This window comes from Nyctereutes procyonoides, unplaced genomic scaffold, assembly GCF_905146905.1.
Source record: "Nyctereutes procyonoides isolate TBG_1078 unplaced genomic scaffold, NYPRO_anot_genome, whole genome shotgun sequence".
Classification (NCBI taxonomy): Eukaryota; Metazoa; Chordata; class Mammalia; order Carnivora; family Canidae; genus Nyctereutes; species Nyctereutes procyonoides.
Window position 1 is genome coordinate 39827423 of NW_026575044.1, and position 16532 is coordinate 39843954.

Below are 16532 nucleotides of genomic sequence, written 5' to 3' on the forward strand. Positions count from 1 at the left end.
AAAAGAGTTGGCCACATTTTTTGGTTCTTTGCTTATCAGGTAATTTTGGATTGTATTCTGGACTTTAAGAATATTAAGTTGTGTAGATATGAATCCTGTTAAAAATCTCTAAGGTATTTTATTATTATTATTATTATTATTATTATTATTATTATTATAATCATCATAATTACTGTTTTAGCAGGTGGTCAACCAAGTCAACTTCAGATTGCAAGTTTTTAAAACCACTTTTTAGACAGAAGGCAAAACGGCTGGGTGTGCAGCATTCTGGAACCCTCCATCAAGCCTGCAGATCCTATGTGCCTCCAGGAACTCCAGGCCTCATCATGGTGGAGGCTGAGGACCTCTCAGCCCGTGGCTGCTGGACTGTCTTCACCAACTTCTTATGCTCCAGAAAAGGAAATCTCCTGTGTGCTGAGATGATATTGTGCCTGGTGATTCTAATCTGGTTCAGCCTCTCAACACCAGCATACTCCTCTCTGTCAGTAGTTGAGATGATCCTTGCTGAGATCTTCTTTGTCATCTACATGTGTGACCTAGCCTCCAAGATACAATACTGGTCTTGGATTGATTTCTTCCGAACTCTCATTGCAGCCACCCTCTACCTCATCACCTCCATTGTTGTCCTTGTTGAGGGAGGAAATCGCTCCATAATCATTGCAGGAGTACTGGGCCTCATTGCTGTGTTCCTCTTTGGCTATGATGCCTTCATCACCTACCCCTCAAGGTAATAAAGACATAGAGCAGCACTGACTGTGTTGGTGGATTCCCTTTTTTCCCTGAGACCTGGTTGATGGTTTGATTCTTAATTCAATTCTCAAAGCTTTTGCTAGGCAACTTTGGATCTGTCCTATGCATATACAGCTCAAGAGTAGACTAGGGACTGGTATAGTTTCTTACACAGCATTAGGGCAGCCTCTTCTTGACCTCACTTCCTTTCAGGTTTCCTCCTATGCCCTCTGCCTCACAGAGGCCCTTTTCCCCAGTTCTTTGTGCAGAAAAGTGAGATTTCTTTTTAGAGTTTTACCTGCTCCTATCATTGCTGCTGAGCAGTTCTGCATGCAGGGCCTGCCCATGGGGCAAAGCCACAAACCAAAAGAGGGGGAAAAATGGAACACTCATTCTCAAATGTGTTGCTTGGTCTTGGTGATCACACAGCCCGATGGAACTCCTTCTCAGTAGTTGCCTGGGGTAGGAAGGGGGTAAGTGTGCTAAGTATAGCCAATACCAATCAAGTGTATTCTTAAAATAACTGCCCAAACACAGACCTCAAGCATTCTAGTTATGCTGAGACATCTTGATGCCCTTTCTCATAGTCTTCTTCAGCGGGTAGCTTGCACAAACATCCTTTAGTGATGTCTAGAATAGTGATTTAGAAATTATGCTATTCAGAGCTCTAGGCATTCCATGGAGCCCATTTAGGAACAAAAGTAGTGCAGAGAGGGCATACTGTTTGATGCCACTCCCTGCTTCAACTAGAGAAGTCTACTTTTTAAAGATTTTATTTATTTATTTGAGAGAGCAGAGTGAGAGAGCATGAGTGAGGGCAGGGAAGGGATTGAAGGAGAGATAGAAGCAGGCTCCCCACTGAGCATGGAGCCCAATATGAAGCTCGATCCCAGGACCCCAGGATCATGACCTACACCGAAGGCAGACACTTAACCAACTGAGCCACTCTAGCATCCCTAGAGCAGTCCACTTTAAACTGTTTTTTGTACTGGACTGTGCAATAATGTGTCATAATAACTAAGATTTACATTGGTAAAAAAAATAAAAAAGAATCATGGAAATCCACCAGTTTGTGGTAAAGATCCTGGGATTTTTTTTATTTATTTATTTATTTATTTTTATTATAAATTAATTTTTATTGGTGTTCAATTTACCAACATACAGAATAACACCCAGTGCTCATCCTGTCAAGTGTACCCCTCAGTGCCCGTCACCCATTCACCCCCACCCCCCACCCTCCTCCCCCTCCACCACCCCTAGTTCATTTCCCAGAGTTAGAAGTCTTTATGTTCTGTCTCCCTTTCTGATATTTCTCACACATTTCTTCTCCCTTCCCATATATTCCCTTTCGCTATTATTCATATTCCCCAAATGAATGAGAACATACACTGTTTGTCCTTCTCCGGTTACTGTGGCCAAGTTCAAAAAGGGTGTTGCCTGAGTTCTCCTCTGGGATTTTGATGGAATCTTGTCTCACATTTAGATCTTTCATCCATTTTGAGTTTATCTTTGTGTATGGTGCAAGAGAGTGGTCCAGTTTCATTCTTCTGCATGTGGATGTCCAATTTTCCCAGCACCATTTATTGAAGAGACTGTCTTTCTTCTAGTGGATCGTCTTTCCTCCTTTATCGTAAATTAGTTGAGCATAAAGTTCAGGGTCCACTTCTGGGTTCTCTGTTCTGTTCCATTGATCTATATGTTTGTTTTTGTGCCAGTACCACACTGTCTTGATGAACACAGCTTTGTAGTACAACCTGAAATCTGGCATTGTGATGCCCCCAGATATGGTTTTCTTTTTTTAAAATTCCCCTGGCTGTTTGGGGTCTTTTCTGATTCCACACAAATCTTAAAATAATTTGTTCTAAGTCTCTGAAGAAAGTCCATGGTATTTTGATAGGGATTGCATTATACGTGTAAATTGCCCTGGGTAACATTGACATTTTCACAATATTAATTCTGTCAATCCATGAGCATGGAATATTTTTCCATCTCTTTGTGTCTTCCTCAATTTCTTTCAGAAGTGTTCTGTAGTTTTTAGGGTATATTTTGAGACCCATTTGAATGGTAAATGGTTCTCCAACCTTTTATTTTCAGGTTGTAGGTGTCCTTCTGTCTAAAATGAGTCTCTTGTAGACAGCAAATAGATGGGTCCTGTTTTTTTATCCAGTCTGAAACTCTGCGCCTTTTGATGGGGTCATTAAGCCCATTCACGTTCAGAGTTACTTGAACTTCTTCTTAAAGGGGAGTTTTAAGAGTCCCCCTTAAAATTTCTTGCAGAGCTGGTTTGGAGGTCACATATTCTTTCAGTTCCTGCCTGTCTTGGAAGCTCTTTATCTCTCCTTCCATTTTGAATGAGAGCCTTGCTGGATAAAGTATTCTTGGTTGCATGTTCTTCTCATTTAGGACCCTGAATATATCCTGCCAGCCCTTTCTGGCCTGCCAGGTCTCTGTGGAGAGGTCTGCTGTTACCCTAATATTCCTCCCCATGAAAGTCAGGGACTTCTTGTCTCTTGCTGCTTTAAGGATCTTCTCTTTATCTTTGGAATTTGCAAGCTTCACTATTAGATGTCGAGGTGTTGAACGGTTTTTATTGATTTTAGGGGGGGATCTCTCTATTTCCTGGATCTCAATGCCTGTTTCCCTTCCCAGATTGGGAAAGTTTTCAGCTAGGATTTGTTCAAATACATATTCTGGCCCTCTGTCCCTTTCGGCGCCCTCGGGAACCCCAATTAAACGTAGGTTTTTCTTCCTTAGAGTGTCATTTATTTGCCTTAATCTGTCTTCATGGTCCCTTAATTGATTGTCTCTTTTTTCCTCAGTTTCCCTCTTTTCCATTAACTTGTCTTCTATGTCACTCACTCGTTCTTCCACCTCGTTAACCCTCTTCGTTAGGACTTCTAGTTTGGATTGCATCTCATTCAATTGATTTTTAATTTCTGCCTGATTGGATCTAAATTCTGCAGTCATGAAGTCTCGTGAGGCCTTAATGCTTTTTTCTAGAGCCACCAGTAGCTGTATAATGGTGCTTCTGAATTGGCTTTCTGACATTGAAGTGTAATCCAGATTTTGTAACTCTGTGGGAAAGAGGGCTGTTTCTGATTTTTTCTTTTGAAGTGAGGTTTTCCTTCTAGTCATTTTGCTCAGTGCAGAGTGGCCAAAAACAAGCTGTATTGGAACACGGGGGAGTATCACTGGTCCCTCTAGCTGGTCTTCTGGGGGAGGGGCCTGCTGCGCTGATTTTCAGGTGTTAGCACTTGGGGGAGCTGCTCTGCCCCTGCCTGCTGCAGGGCTCAGCGGGGGTTGTTTACCCCGTCGGGCCCCAGGAGGAACAGCCCCAGTGGCTATGGCAGCTCTGGAAGCCTGGATTCAGCCTCCGCAGGAACTATGGGGCTCGGGGCTCTCGGCTCTCCGTCCGCAGGGCCTGGAGGCTCCGGGGCGGGGCCGCTGATCTGCTCAGCTCGGGGCAGGAGCGTCTTCGCTGTCTCGGGCCCTCCCGGCCTCTGCCTGTCCCGGGGGAGGCCGGATCCTGGGCTGTGTCCCGGCGCCCTGTGCTCCGGGGCCTGCGCTGGTGGATTCACGCTCCCGCCCCGCAGCCCCCTCCGCGGAGCCGCTCCTGAGCCCCTCCGAGCTGCTCCGGTCGGTCCCGCCGTGCGCGCGCTGCAGCCCTTAGGGAGCTCGGAGCACTCTCCTGCGCTCGCAGGTGTCTGTTAGTGTCCCCGGGAGCCCGAGGGCATCCCCGCTCTCCTGGGTCCTGCTCCAACTCCCTGCGAGCCCCTTTCCGCCCGCCCGGGAAGGTTGGTGCAGCTCCTGCTCCTCCGGGACGGGGCTCTCCTGTCCTGGGGACACTCGCCGGGGCCTCAGCCCGGCTCCTCGCGGGGCCCCTCCCCCTCGGAGGCCTTTTGTTCCTTTATTTCTTTTTCCCCGTCTTCCTACCTTGATAGAAGCGCGGACTCTTCTCACTGTAGCGTTCCAGCTGGTCTCTCTTTACATCTCAGGCCGAATTCGTAAATTTTCAGGATGGTTTGAAGGTTATCTAGGTAATTTGGTGGGGACAGGCGATTTGGGGACCCTGCTCTTCCGCCATCTTGCCCCTCCCCCCAAGATCCTGGGATTGATCAGCAGTTGTGATGATGCTTTCCAATTCTTCTCTGATGCTTATAAACTAGTTGAGATACTCTAGATAGGAAGTACTGAGGACTTGTCAGAGATTGCCTGGAACACAAGGGATGGTTCAGAGCAGTTAAAATGTTTCTGCTTCCCTAATTTAAAGTGGTGGTCTGAATCCTGGAAAAAACATCAGCTGTCATGAGCTTTTGTGCTTCACTCCCTCATTGCCAGAGCAAACTAGCTTTGCTTGATGATTTAAAGTTATCAAACCAGGATAACTGACCTATTTTATCCCTTTGGAGAATATTTGCATTTCATGAGGCTCCTGACAATGTCAAGTATTTCACACAAATAAATTGTTTTAACACTTGCATTTAAAGTATCAGGCTATGGAGGACATCGAGAAGGTCAACAGGGCTTCAGCATAGAGAACATCCACTACCTGAACGACGGGCTGTGGCACATGAAGACGTACAAATGAGTGTGGGGAGCGGTGCCAGGGGACTGAACCTGGAGAACTGGACCTGTGCTGTGTCTGTGTGTGTGCATCTGTGTGTGCGCTGGTGTGTCTTGTGCAACCACGAGAAGGTCTGCATGTCCTGTGCCCAAGGGAACATGAGTACAACAGATGCTGAAAGAAACACCCCCCTCCCCCCAAAAAAAAACCCCAACACCGAGTAAAAGATTTGGAAGGAGAAAAAAAAAAGTATCAGGCTAATGGAGGAAGAGACTCTTCCTTGAGTGTCTTATAATACCCAGATTATATAAAGTAAGTTAAACAAACTTGGACCCACTATTTAAGACTAGGATGATGGCTGAGTAATTAAAGCATTTGACAGTTCTTCTCCTAATTTCTATTAAATATTCACCAAGCACTACCAAAAGATGAAAATGCACAACAAACTCCAAAAGAAAGAATAAAAGTCAATCTTAAAAGAGATTCTAGAAATATTTCTATTATTAAGTTCTCAACAGTGACAAATTAACAAATAGAATTGATGTCCCAGGCCCACAGCATCTTTTGAATCAGAAAGCACAGCCAGAAAACAGGCAGAAAAAATCCTATGTCATACTTCCCCAGGATTTCCCTCAGCACTGCCCTAAGTTTGGAAACACAGAGCTTCATGAATGAGAAAGGGAGACAACCATAGCCTTCATTGTGTAGAAACAGACTTCTGAAGAATCAGAGTGTCCCTTTCATATCAGTCATTTTTTTAAAGATTTTATTTATTCATGAAACACACACACACACACACACACAGAGGCAGACACACAGGCAGAGGGAGAAGCAGGCTCCACGCAGGGAGCCCAATGTGGGACTCAATCCCAGGACTCCAGGATAACGCCCTGGGCCAAAGGCAGGCGCTAAATGGCTGAGCCACCCAGGGATTCCCCATATTAGTCATTCTTAATTCAGTTTCTATAATGCCTGGCACATAAGGCTAGGATAAATAGGAGAGATCTTGGTATATGTAGTCCTCTGAAAGGTGAAGAATTTCAGGTAGGGTAGAGGAACACTAAAAGTAGGGAAACCTGGGGGATGGGTAAAATTGTCTTGCACTACTCAATGTCATTAAGGAAAAGTAAATACAGTTAAATTCTGTAGGTTATACATCCTTTTTCTAATAGAGAATCAGGAAGTGATTCTATTTCATTTCAAAGGAACTACACAAAATAAATGCCTATTAAGCAACAAAAAACTGGAATTGGCCCCTGCCTGTCAAATCACAGAATTAGAGGAGAGTCAGTACCTAAGTTAGATGGTGAGGAAGTAAACATTAAAACTCTGCACCTTACCTTTTTTTCAAACTCTGGGCCAGGATATTTTTCTCCCAATTCCAAGTTGAAAAAATAGGGAGAAAAAAAAAAAAAAGACTTAGTATGCAGTCTAAGACAAGAGACATAATCTTTTTTTTTTTTTTTTAAGATTTTATTTTATCCATGACAGACAGATAGAGGGGGGCAGAGACACAGGCAGAGGGAGAAGCAGGCTCCACGCAGGGAGCCTGACGTGGGACCGGATCCCGGGTCTCCAGGATCACAACCTGAGCTAAAGGCAGATGCTCAACCACTGAGCCACCCAGGTGCCCCAAAGACTTGAGTCTTTTATAGTTCCCTTTTTTAGAGAAAAAAAAATGACAACAAATCTACCTCTAGGATTGTCCCAGTGAAGTTTTTAAATTTCAGAAATACACGAAGAATCCAACAAGAGCTAAGCAAGAAAATGTTGCCGTAAGACAGAGGTTGGTCTTTTCATTTCCTCAGTAGCACTAAGTCTAAAAAAGATAATGGAGCAAATTTAATGGGCAAAAATTTGTGGAATCAAAAAGTATGCCTATTCATGTTTTCATTGATGTATGAGGACAACAGATGTTTTGTTTTGTTTTTTTGAGCAGGGCAGGGAGGAGCAGAGAGGGAGAGGGAGATGCAGACTCTCTACTGAGTGAGGAGCTTGACTTGGGACTTGATCCCAGGATCCTGAGATGGTGACCTGAGCCAAAGGCAGACGCTTAACTTACTGAGCCACACAGGCTCCCCAACAGATGTTCTTAGAGATATGCTAGATCTCACCTAAGTGTTCTTCATCTTAAAATTATTTAAAGTTTTACTTTAGACCACTAAAAAATGAGTAAAAATTAAAATTCGAGAAAACATTCTCTACAAGGACTGGAAGCAAATATAGAAATTAGACATACAGAAAGAAATCTAATTGCTAGTTGTAATTTAGTTACAAAACTGAAGATAGTATTGTCAAACTTGAAATAAAAGATTGTAGTGTTTTTTTAAAAGAAGGGGAAAGATAGGGATCCCTGGGTGGTGCAGCAGTTTAGCGCCTGCCTTTGGCCCAGGGCGCAATCCTGGAGACCTGGGATCGAATCCCACATCGGGCTCCCGGTGCATGGAGCCTGCTTCTCCCTCTGCCTGTGTCTCTCTCTCTCTCTCTCTCTCTCTCTCTCTCTCTGTGACTATCATAAATAAATTTAAAAAAATTAAAAAAATTTTAAAAAAAGGGGAAAGATAAAGTTGGGCAGAAAATGTGCTAAGTTTCCTGTCCAAAAAGAGTTCTCAAAAGTTGCAGTTTTATTCTTGGAGCACATGGGTGACTTAGTCTATTAAGTACCTGCCTTCAGCCTCAGATCATGACCTCAGAGTCCTGAGATTGAGCCCTGAGTTGAGCTCCCTGCTCAGTGGGGAGTCTGCTTTTCCCCTCTCCCTCTGCCCTTCCTCCCCACTTGGGCTCTTTCCCACTCTCTCTCTCAAATAAATAAATAAAATCTTAAAAAAGTTACAACTTTCTTCATAAAATTTATAATAATAAAAATGCATATTTGACATTGTTTATTTTAAGGATAACTATTTGTAGGCTAAAAATAAGGAATCTTTATTCCAAAATCCAAATCATTGCAGAGGCAAAAGGAAAAATAAGCTCAAGGTTATATAGAAAAATATAAGAAGAAAAGACTAAGACTAAGCAGGAATTTAGAAAAAGAAAAAGACTAACAAAAACTACAGTACCTATGAGACCTCTTTTTAAAAACAAATATTGAATGAAGAAACCACTTAACTGAAAGCAAAATCAAAATACATAACTCAGGAGAGACTTGTGCATGAAAGTATTCATTGCAGCATTGTTTGGAATAGCAAAAGGTTGGAACCAATTTAAATGTAAGGTATTGGTTAAATAAATTGTTGTGCAACTAAAAAGCAAATTACTCTATAGTTAAAAAGAATGAAACAGTTCTATCTTTACTGATACAGAGCAATCTCCAAGGTACCTTGTCAAGATAGGGAGGAAAAGCATGGTAGAGAGAAAAGTCTGTGAAACAAATATAAAATGATTGTGTACTTCTGGAATGAATACAAACAACTGAACATAATACAAACAACTGAAATGAATACAAACAACACAAAAGTTGAGGAACTAGCGGCTTGTGGACAGAGATGGGAGGAAGAATTATTTTTCATTTTGTATCATATCTTTTGAATGTATATGTCATATGCATGTATTAACTGTACAAAGATAATTATGGGATCCCTGGGTGGCTCAGCGGTTTAGCGCCTGCCTTTGCCCAGGGTGTGATCCTGGAGACCCAGGATCAAGTTCCTCATCAGGCTCCCTGCATGAAGCTTGCTTCTCCCTCTGCCTATGTCTCTGCCTCTCTCTCTCTCTCTGTTTGTCTCTCATGAATAAATAAAATCTTAAAAAAAATAATTATGTAAAATTTACAGAATATGGACGGAAACAAGAACTACTTCTTGAGCTCTGTAAGTACTTAAATTCACTGTGTGTGTATGATGCTAAAGTTGCTATATTTGGCTTATGTACAGGGAGAAGTAGAAATAATCAGGTCATGGATAGAGGAAAAGAGTAAATTAGATCCACAAGAAGCAGAGATGAGAACCATTTTGGCCTGGCAAGACTGAGAGTGTATCATTGCTCCCTCAGAGTTTCTCAACTCTTTTGTTCTATTTTATTTTTTCATATTTTCCAAAATTTTAAAAATAAGTATGTACTATTTTTATAATGAAAAGAAAAACATGATTATTGCTTTTAAAGTCCTAGCCTATGCCCTAGGGAGTGCATAAAACAGCAGTGACAAGAACACATAAACAAAAACAAATGTATAAACTCAACTAGCAGAGTATTTACACTGTCTGCAAAAAAAAAAAAAAAAAAGAGGGGGATAAAGTACATAAAGTGTCATGGTTATTAAAAAAGAATATATAGAGTATATATGGGTGATATTTATATGTTGATGGGTTAGTATGAGGAATCAATGTCTCTCTTCCAGTTACAGAGATTTTAGGGAAGGTGTTATATTTCAGGAGGTCTTTGAGTGATGGAAGGGGGATCAAAATAGTGAAATATTAAAAACAGATATTTTTCTCTTTCCAGGTGTTTGGTGTGGATGTCTTTTTTTTTAGCCATATCATTATTTTCAATGTCCAACGTTTATAATATGAGGGCCAGGGCTTTCTCCTCAACTCAAGTTTATAAATTTTCGATTGACTTGTGAGGCCAATAGGGATAATTCTTCTTGTCTGATTTGGTTTCTGGGAAGACTTCATTCAGGTCCTCAATGGTCATCTGATCAAATGGAATTATGTTCTTCATCTCCTCCAGCTCTTTTTCATATTCTTCAATCCTGGCCTTTGAGATAGACAAAAACTCAGCACAGCTTTTCACATCTTCTTTTTTCTCAGCATCCACCTGGACAGTGTATTTATCCTCTGGCACAGGAACCTTCAGGGCATTAAACTTCTTCTCAAAGTCATCTACCAAGCCAGCCTTTGCTACATTGGCCTTGTAGTAAGCCCAGTTGATAGCAAGTGGTTTCTCAGGAAGAATAGCCAACCTGGAGGTAAGCACCTCATTCCAGGATTTCAGGGAGTTGGCAATGGTCTTCTCGTTTCGGGGTATGATCTCCCCAAAAGCTACCCAGTCAATGGTTTTTATTTTATTTATTTTTTTCAGTCAATGGTTTTTAGAGCAAGTTTTTCCCCAGCCATCTTGAGATCCTTCACCAACCTCAGTGGCCCACAGTCCACAGCAGCAAGGGCCGGAAGTCGGTATGGATGTCTTAAAGTTGGAACTGAGATGAGTGATGAAAGTTGTGATGAATAAAAACAGGAAGTAGATATTGGGTGATGAGCCTGTTGCTGCCAAAAAAGGCAGTTCTTCAATTTAAAGGCCCTAAAGAGGAAGATGTAAGAACCTAAAAAGCAGTGGGTAGAAAGCACTGAGTCTTGGGACTCAGTGGAGTGGTGCTGGGTAGGAGGAAATTTGGATGGGAGGCTGTTGCAAAAAATGGGAAAGAGTAGGTCTGTGGGGGGGGGGGAAGGTACTCTCAGTGATTTGCATGCTTGGGTTTGTGAGTGTAGCATCAGTACCTTCCCCAAATGGCAATAACATAGAGCAAGAAAGTAATTGTTTTACAGAAATCTGTTTCTCTCTATGTCTCCATTCTGTTTTTAGGGTCAATGCAAGTATTTTTGCAGTTGAATGGAATAGCAGCTTCTAAGAAATAAAAAACAGATGTTGGAGGAAGGCATTCAGGGTGAGTCAGGAGAAGCCCTTAAGGCACTCTGTGCTCATGGCTTGCCCTACACTTTTCCCTGCTTTAATCTTGATAGATGCTGAAATTCCCAACTATGCTTAGGCAGCACCAAGGCTGTAGTGGATCGAAAAAGGACAAACTACACTGACTCCCAAGCCTGACTGTCCTGTGGAAAGAAAGGAGTAGCTTGGCTGATCTCATAAGGAGTACTCTTAGGTAAAGGAACATATTCTTCTTGATTCACTTCTCAGATCTAGAAAAATATGTGCTTACATACTATTTTGGGATAAATATTAATCATATAAAATCAAGCTCTTAAAACTGAACCTAAATTTTCACAACTGTTCATTTAAGTTGTTCAGAATGAAGTGAAGTGTTCTACATTAAAAAACATTTTAATGCCCTCTTGGAAAGTTGTGTTAAATATAATAAGTATCATACTTTCTTGGAAATGTTAGCTAAAGTTTCTATAGGAACTTAGCCACATCACATTCTTAACACATTTGCGGCATGCATTTTTGAAATTACATGCAATTTATGGTACTGAATTACAATTGATATGCAATTTGCAGTATGTACCTGAATTTCTGGTATATTTTTTAGACAGAATAGACATGGTTATGCACTAAATTGAGAAAATATAAAAATACAGGTAAAAATGTGTTTTTTTAAACTTCTTTTTTCTAAAGATTTTATTTACTTGAGAGAGAGAGAGAGAGAGAGAGAGAGGCAAGTGAGGGAGAGAGTACCAGCTGGTGGGGAGGGTGAATGAAGAGGGAGAGGGAGAAGCAGACTTCCTGCTGAGCAAGGAGCCCTGATGTTATGCAGGACTCATGCGGATTCTATCCCAGGACCCCAGAATCATGACCTGAGCTGAAGACAGACACCCCAGAATCATGACCTGAGCTGAAGACAGACGCTTAACCAACTGAGCCACCCAGGTGTCCTGAAAAAGTGTTTATATGGGAATATAACTTCATAAGACTTTTTAAAATCTGGAAGAATTCCTTAATTTGTTAAAAAAGTTTTTACATTTCTTTTGAATAAAGGTTTTGTTGAAGACAGTAAACATGAATTAATTCATCATTCTTTTACTGTTGCCATTGTGGACAGCTTCTTGTATAGTGGGCAATACCAAAAAGTATGAAAGGTACTCCCAATATATATGTATATACATATTTATGAATGATTCTTTTCCTGAGATCCAACTGTTTGGGTTATTTATTGCTGAGAAACTACACCAAAACTTAGTGGTTCAAAGTAGTGATCATTTTATTATTTCTTCATGATTCTACTCTGTGGGCAGTCTTTGGAGGGATTAACTTGTTTCTGCTCCATGTGGCATCATTTGGGCATTTCAGATGGCTGGGGGCTGATGGAATGGCTTCACTTGGGTCATAAGTCTGGAGTCTCTGTTCTCAGGGTCTGCTGGATTCCTCAGTTGTCCTCCATGTGATCTCTTCATGTGGTTAGTAAGTGTGGGTTTCCTCACACCATGGTGACCTCATGGTTTAGTTCAGTTTAGTTGGATATCCCAGAGCACTAAACTGTTGGTTGCCAGGCAAACTGTCAAAGTTGGGCCCGATATTGGCACAGTGCCATTTTTGCTGCATTCTATTGGTTAGAATAGCTCACAAAGCCCCAGTCCAGATTCAGTGTAGGAGGGAACTCCAGGAGGCCATGCATACTGGAAGACACGGTTCACTGGGGGGCCATCTTTGGGAAGCTAGCTACCACATCAATATTTATGAAAGAAATTCCATAAACATTAAACTGAGTCTATTTCCTACCAAAAACCCCAAAGCAAAGGAATGCTAAACTTAATTGTCTTTCACTATTCACAAGTCTACACCCAAATCTTTCTGATTTTTCCATGATCTTTCCCAAATATGCCTCATTCAAATTCTTTCAGCACTGCAGTCTCTTCATTGGTTCCTAGCATGAGTCTCATCTAAATTAAATGTTTCCAGATGTTTGAATTCCCAAAGCCAGAAAAGTTAAGATATAACTAACTTAATCTATGTATTTGCATAGAGTTGCTAACTCTGTAAGTTTTAAATATCCAAGTGAGAACATTAAAAGCTGTGCCATCTACTATTACTCTTGCTTCTAAAAGGAGAGTACATTTAATTTTTTTAAAAAGTTAGTAAAGAGAATTTCAGACTGAATGATAGTCTTAAATCAAAACTGCTTACTTTATGAAAACATGTAATAATATGCCTTTATTCTCATTTTGCTGCAGGTCAAGGAGACTCCACCAAGGAGTACCACTGGTTCTTGGACCCAGTGTTTGGAAACCTCTAGTCAAGCCATTGTTATTGAACATTGTCAAGGTCCTTTTTATTCTGAATCTTGGTAAAAATCATTTCATATCTCTCCCTAGGGGCCATAATCATATTGATCATGATGAAAAATTTAAAATTCCTTCTTTTACATAGAATCATTTAAATTTGTGCTAATGAAAATAATAGTTGTGAAATGCTTATTATTGTACTAAGATTGGATAATGTTGGCATACTCAGCTGTTAGGAATGGGGACTCTGGAGTCTGACTTCCTCTGTTCCAATCTGGATCTGTCATGATCTTGAGCAAGGAACATATCTTTCTGTATCTCAGTTTCTCCATCTATGATGTAGGTATAATCATAGCAGAATTCTTTTGATGTTTTAATTGAATTCCATGTACAAAATGCATATTAAAATGCCTAGCACATGGTAAACGCTCAGTATGTATAATTAATATTATATTCTTATTTATACAAATCAGTATTTTGCAATTGCACTTAGGATCTTAATATATACTTTAAGGGTGATCTCACATATCCACAATGCTGTTGAAGAGAGTAGCCATTAGACAATAGAATTTTAAAGTTGCAAAGGAACTTCAATGTCATATGATTCTACCTTATGACAGGTGAGGACTTTTGTATTTAAAACAAACTGACATAGAGTCCATCCATCTTATGGTAAAAGATAAATAGTTGAGGGTTACAATAATCAGATTAACCTTGTAGAGAAGTAAAATATATAGCCCCCCCCCCCATATATTTCCAGTAGCTTTGCCAGATTGGTTTTCAATTCCACTTATATTTATCAGTGCCACTCATGTATTGTCTTAGCTACCTGCACTTTTTTTTTTGCACTGTCCAATGAAAAGCAACATAATGCTCACAGTACTCTGAGAAACAAAATTCCGAAGAATACCTAAAAATGGTAATAAAAAAGGACAAGCAGAGTTTAGGAAATTTATTTTAGGGCAACTGCCAGGTTTATTTTAAGCCCTATGCTTAAAAATAAATGTAATTCACATGACCAGCTTAAAATACTGGAGCCAAGAAAAGTCACTGCAAAAGCATTTAATAAAATACCTGAATTTTGTCTAGTTGTCGTCTTTGTTATGATTTTTGTGAAGACTTACTTCCTATCTTGATTTATACAGTGGTTTTTACATCTAAATATTTCTTGTATATAATAAGGTGAAAATAGAATAGACATTTTTCAAACAATATAACATTTTCCTAACCTCTGACTCACACCACAAAGTTAGTGGACTGTTCAGATGCTATGCAATGTTTTTTTACATAGAAAGACAACTGGTTCATCTGTAGCCTTTTCCAGTGTGGGGTAAAACATCCACGTTTTTTATTTCTAGCAATCTTTAATCTGACCTATGAGCAAAACTAAAGATTGATTAGAAACAAGGTAGATTTCCCGCTGATAGCCGTGAAGAACATGAGCAGATTGAGCAACAAGTCTTTACCTTCTCACACCACAGTCAATGAAGCAATTGACTTAAGAGGAAATGCTCATAATTTTCATATTCTACATTGGTTCTGTTAAAATCACAATTTTAAGTTTCACTGAACTTGCAGGATCACACATCAAGAAGAGAACTACAGGGGATCCCTGGGTGGCTCAGCGGTTAAGCGCCTGCCTTAGGCCCAGGGCGGGATCCTGGAGACCGGGGACCGAGACCCGGGATCGAGACCCGCGTGGGGCTCCCTGCATGGAGCCTGCTTCTGTCTCTGCCCCCCCTTCTCTGTGTCTCTCATGAATAAATAAAATCTTAAAAAAAAAAAAAAGGAAGAGAACTACAATGGGAGTGAAAAATGGTGCGGAAGAACTAGTAGGAGTAACTTAAAATATTGATTCTGAGATTAAAAAAAAAAAAAAAAAAAGCAAACTGAACTTGATTTCTACGGACTATTTCTTCCGGAGTCCGTATTTAGTGCTCCCCTGATACACACGCTCGGCTTAGGAGGGTTGAGTACTGCACGGCTTCGTCATTCTCCCATGGAATCGCAGGCGGTTTAAATGTGGTGGTGTTCCCGGAGGGCCGACGGTGAAATACTACAGAAAACCAGCTCATTAGCTGATGCTAAAAAGCCGCCTTGTCGGTGAAAAGGCATCTTGCCTAAAAAAGAACCTATTTGCAAAATAATAACAAGCACCCTCTCTTTCCGGTCAGAGAGCTCTGGACCGCAGCCGCCCAGAGGAAAGGCAGTTGAGGCAGCTGCCAGGATACGACCGGAGACCGAACGAGCTCGGCGCCCGCGCCCCTGCCCGCCCCACCCTCGCCTAGCCCGCCTCGACCTCTGCTACAGCTCCAGAGCTCCACTCGGCTCTTCAGATCCCGCCGCACCCCGTGGGCTCCTCCCTGCCTACCAGCCCTCCCCGTCCGCCCGCGAGGCCCCGGGCGCGCCCCGCCTTCCGCCCCGCCCCGCCCTTGGCCCGGCCCCGCCCCCTGGCCCGGCCCCGCCCCCCTGGCCCGGCCCGGCCCCGCCCCGCCCTGCGGAGGCGCCGGCGTGCTCGCGCGCGCGGCGCGAGACCGATTCTCCTTCCGAGCGTCCGCGCCCCGCATGCGCAGTCCGCGCCGGCGGTCTCCGTTTGTTTGAACAGGAAGGCGGACATATTAGTCCCTCACGGCCCCCCTCGCCCCACCCCCCCAGGCATTCGCGGCCGCGACTCGCCCTCTCCAGAGCTGGGGACGCAGCCCCTCCCAGAAGTTCCCCCATCAGCAGCCGCCGGGACCCGAGCCTCGTCTTCCTCCGCCGCCCGCTCTCCAGCCTTTCCTCTCCTAAGTCTCCATCGGGCACCGACCTCGCCCTGCCCCGCCGGACAGCGCGGCAGCAGCCCCAGCAGCGACGGTACAAAATGGGAGAGTGAGGCTGTCCCGCGGGGAGCAGCTCTTGGCAGGGTCGGATCCGGGCGTCGGGCCGCGCCGAGGAGAGCCGGGGATGCGGGGCTAGACCGCCTACAGCGCCTCTGAGCGGAGCGGGTCGGGCCCCGTGCGTGGCCCAAGAGGCGGCAGCAGCTGGCACAGCTCCGCACCCGCCCTTCGCTTTCGCCTTTCCTCTTCTCCCTCCCCTGCTGCCGGAGGAGTCTCCACCCTGCTGCTCTTTCTCTCCCACCGCCTGCCCACTTCGGGACGGGGAACTCTCCATGGCGAAGACGGCTGGGGCCCGCTAGGCTGAAGCGCCAGGCGGAGCAACGAGGCTGGTGGCGACGGCGCTGTCGGCTGTCGTTAAGGGGCTGCCGGGTGGGATGCGACTTTGGGCGTCGGAGCGGCTGTGGGTCGCCGTTGCCCCCGGCCCGGGGTCTGGGGAGCGGAGATCCCCTCAGTGAGGGGGAGGAGGGG

At 43.1% G+C, this 16532-nt stretch overlaps 2 protein-coding genes across 2 annotated transcripts; one reads left to right on the forward strand and one right to left on the reverse strand.

The window, feature by feature from the left end:
* The first annotated feature begins 326 nt into the window (after positions 1–326).
* Positions 327–731, forward strand: LOC129508626 (proteolipid protein 2-like). Its single transcript, XM_055323561.1, has one exon. The coding sequence runs from the start codon at positions 327–329 to the stop codon at positions 729–731; it is 405 nt and encodes a 134-aa protein (XP_055179536.1).
* Positions 732–9829: 9098 nt separating this feature from the next.
* LOC129508600 (ATP synthase subunit d, mitochondrial-like) lies at positions 9830–10347 on the reverse strand. The gene is made up of 2 exons (XM_055323511.1): positions 10326–10347; positions 9830–10293 (listed from the first exon to the last, which is right to left on the reverse strand). The coding sequence occupies exons 1-2, from the start codon at positions 10345–10347 to the stop codon at positions 9830–9832; spliced, it is 486 nt and encodes a 161-aa protein (XP_055179486.1).
* Between the last annotated feature and the right edge of the window lie 6185 nt (positions 10348–16532).

Coding starts and splice junctions, on each gene's coding strand:
- LOC129508600 (XM_055323511.1), bottom strand. CDS start 10,347: ATGGCTGGGGAAAAACTTGCTC. Junction 10,294..10,325: donor GGCTGGGGAAAAACTTGCTC/TAAAAACCATTG, acceptor AAATAAATAAAA/TAAAAACCATTGACTGGGTA.
- LOC129508626 (XM_055323561.1), top strand. CDS start 327: ATGGTGGAGGCTGAGGACCTCTCAGCCCGTGGCTGCTGGACTGTCTTC.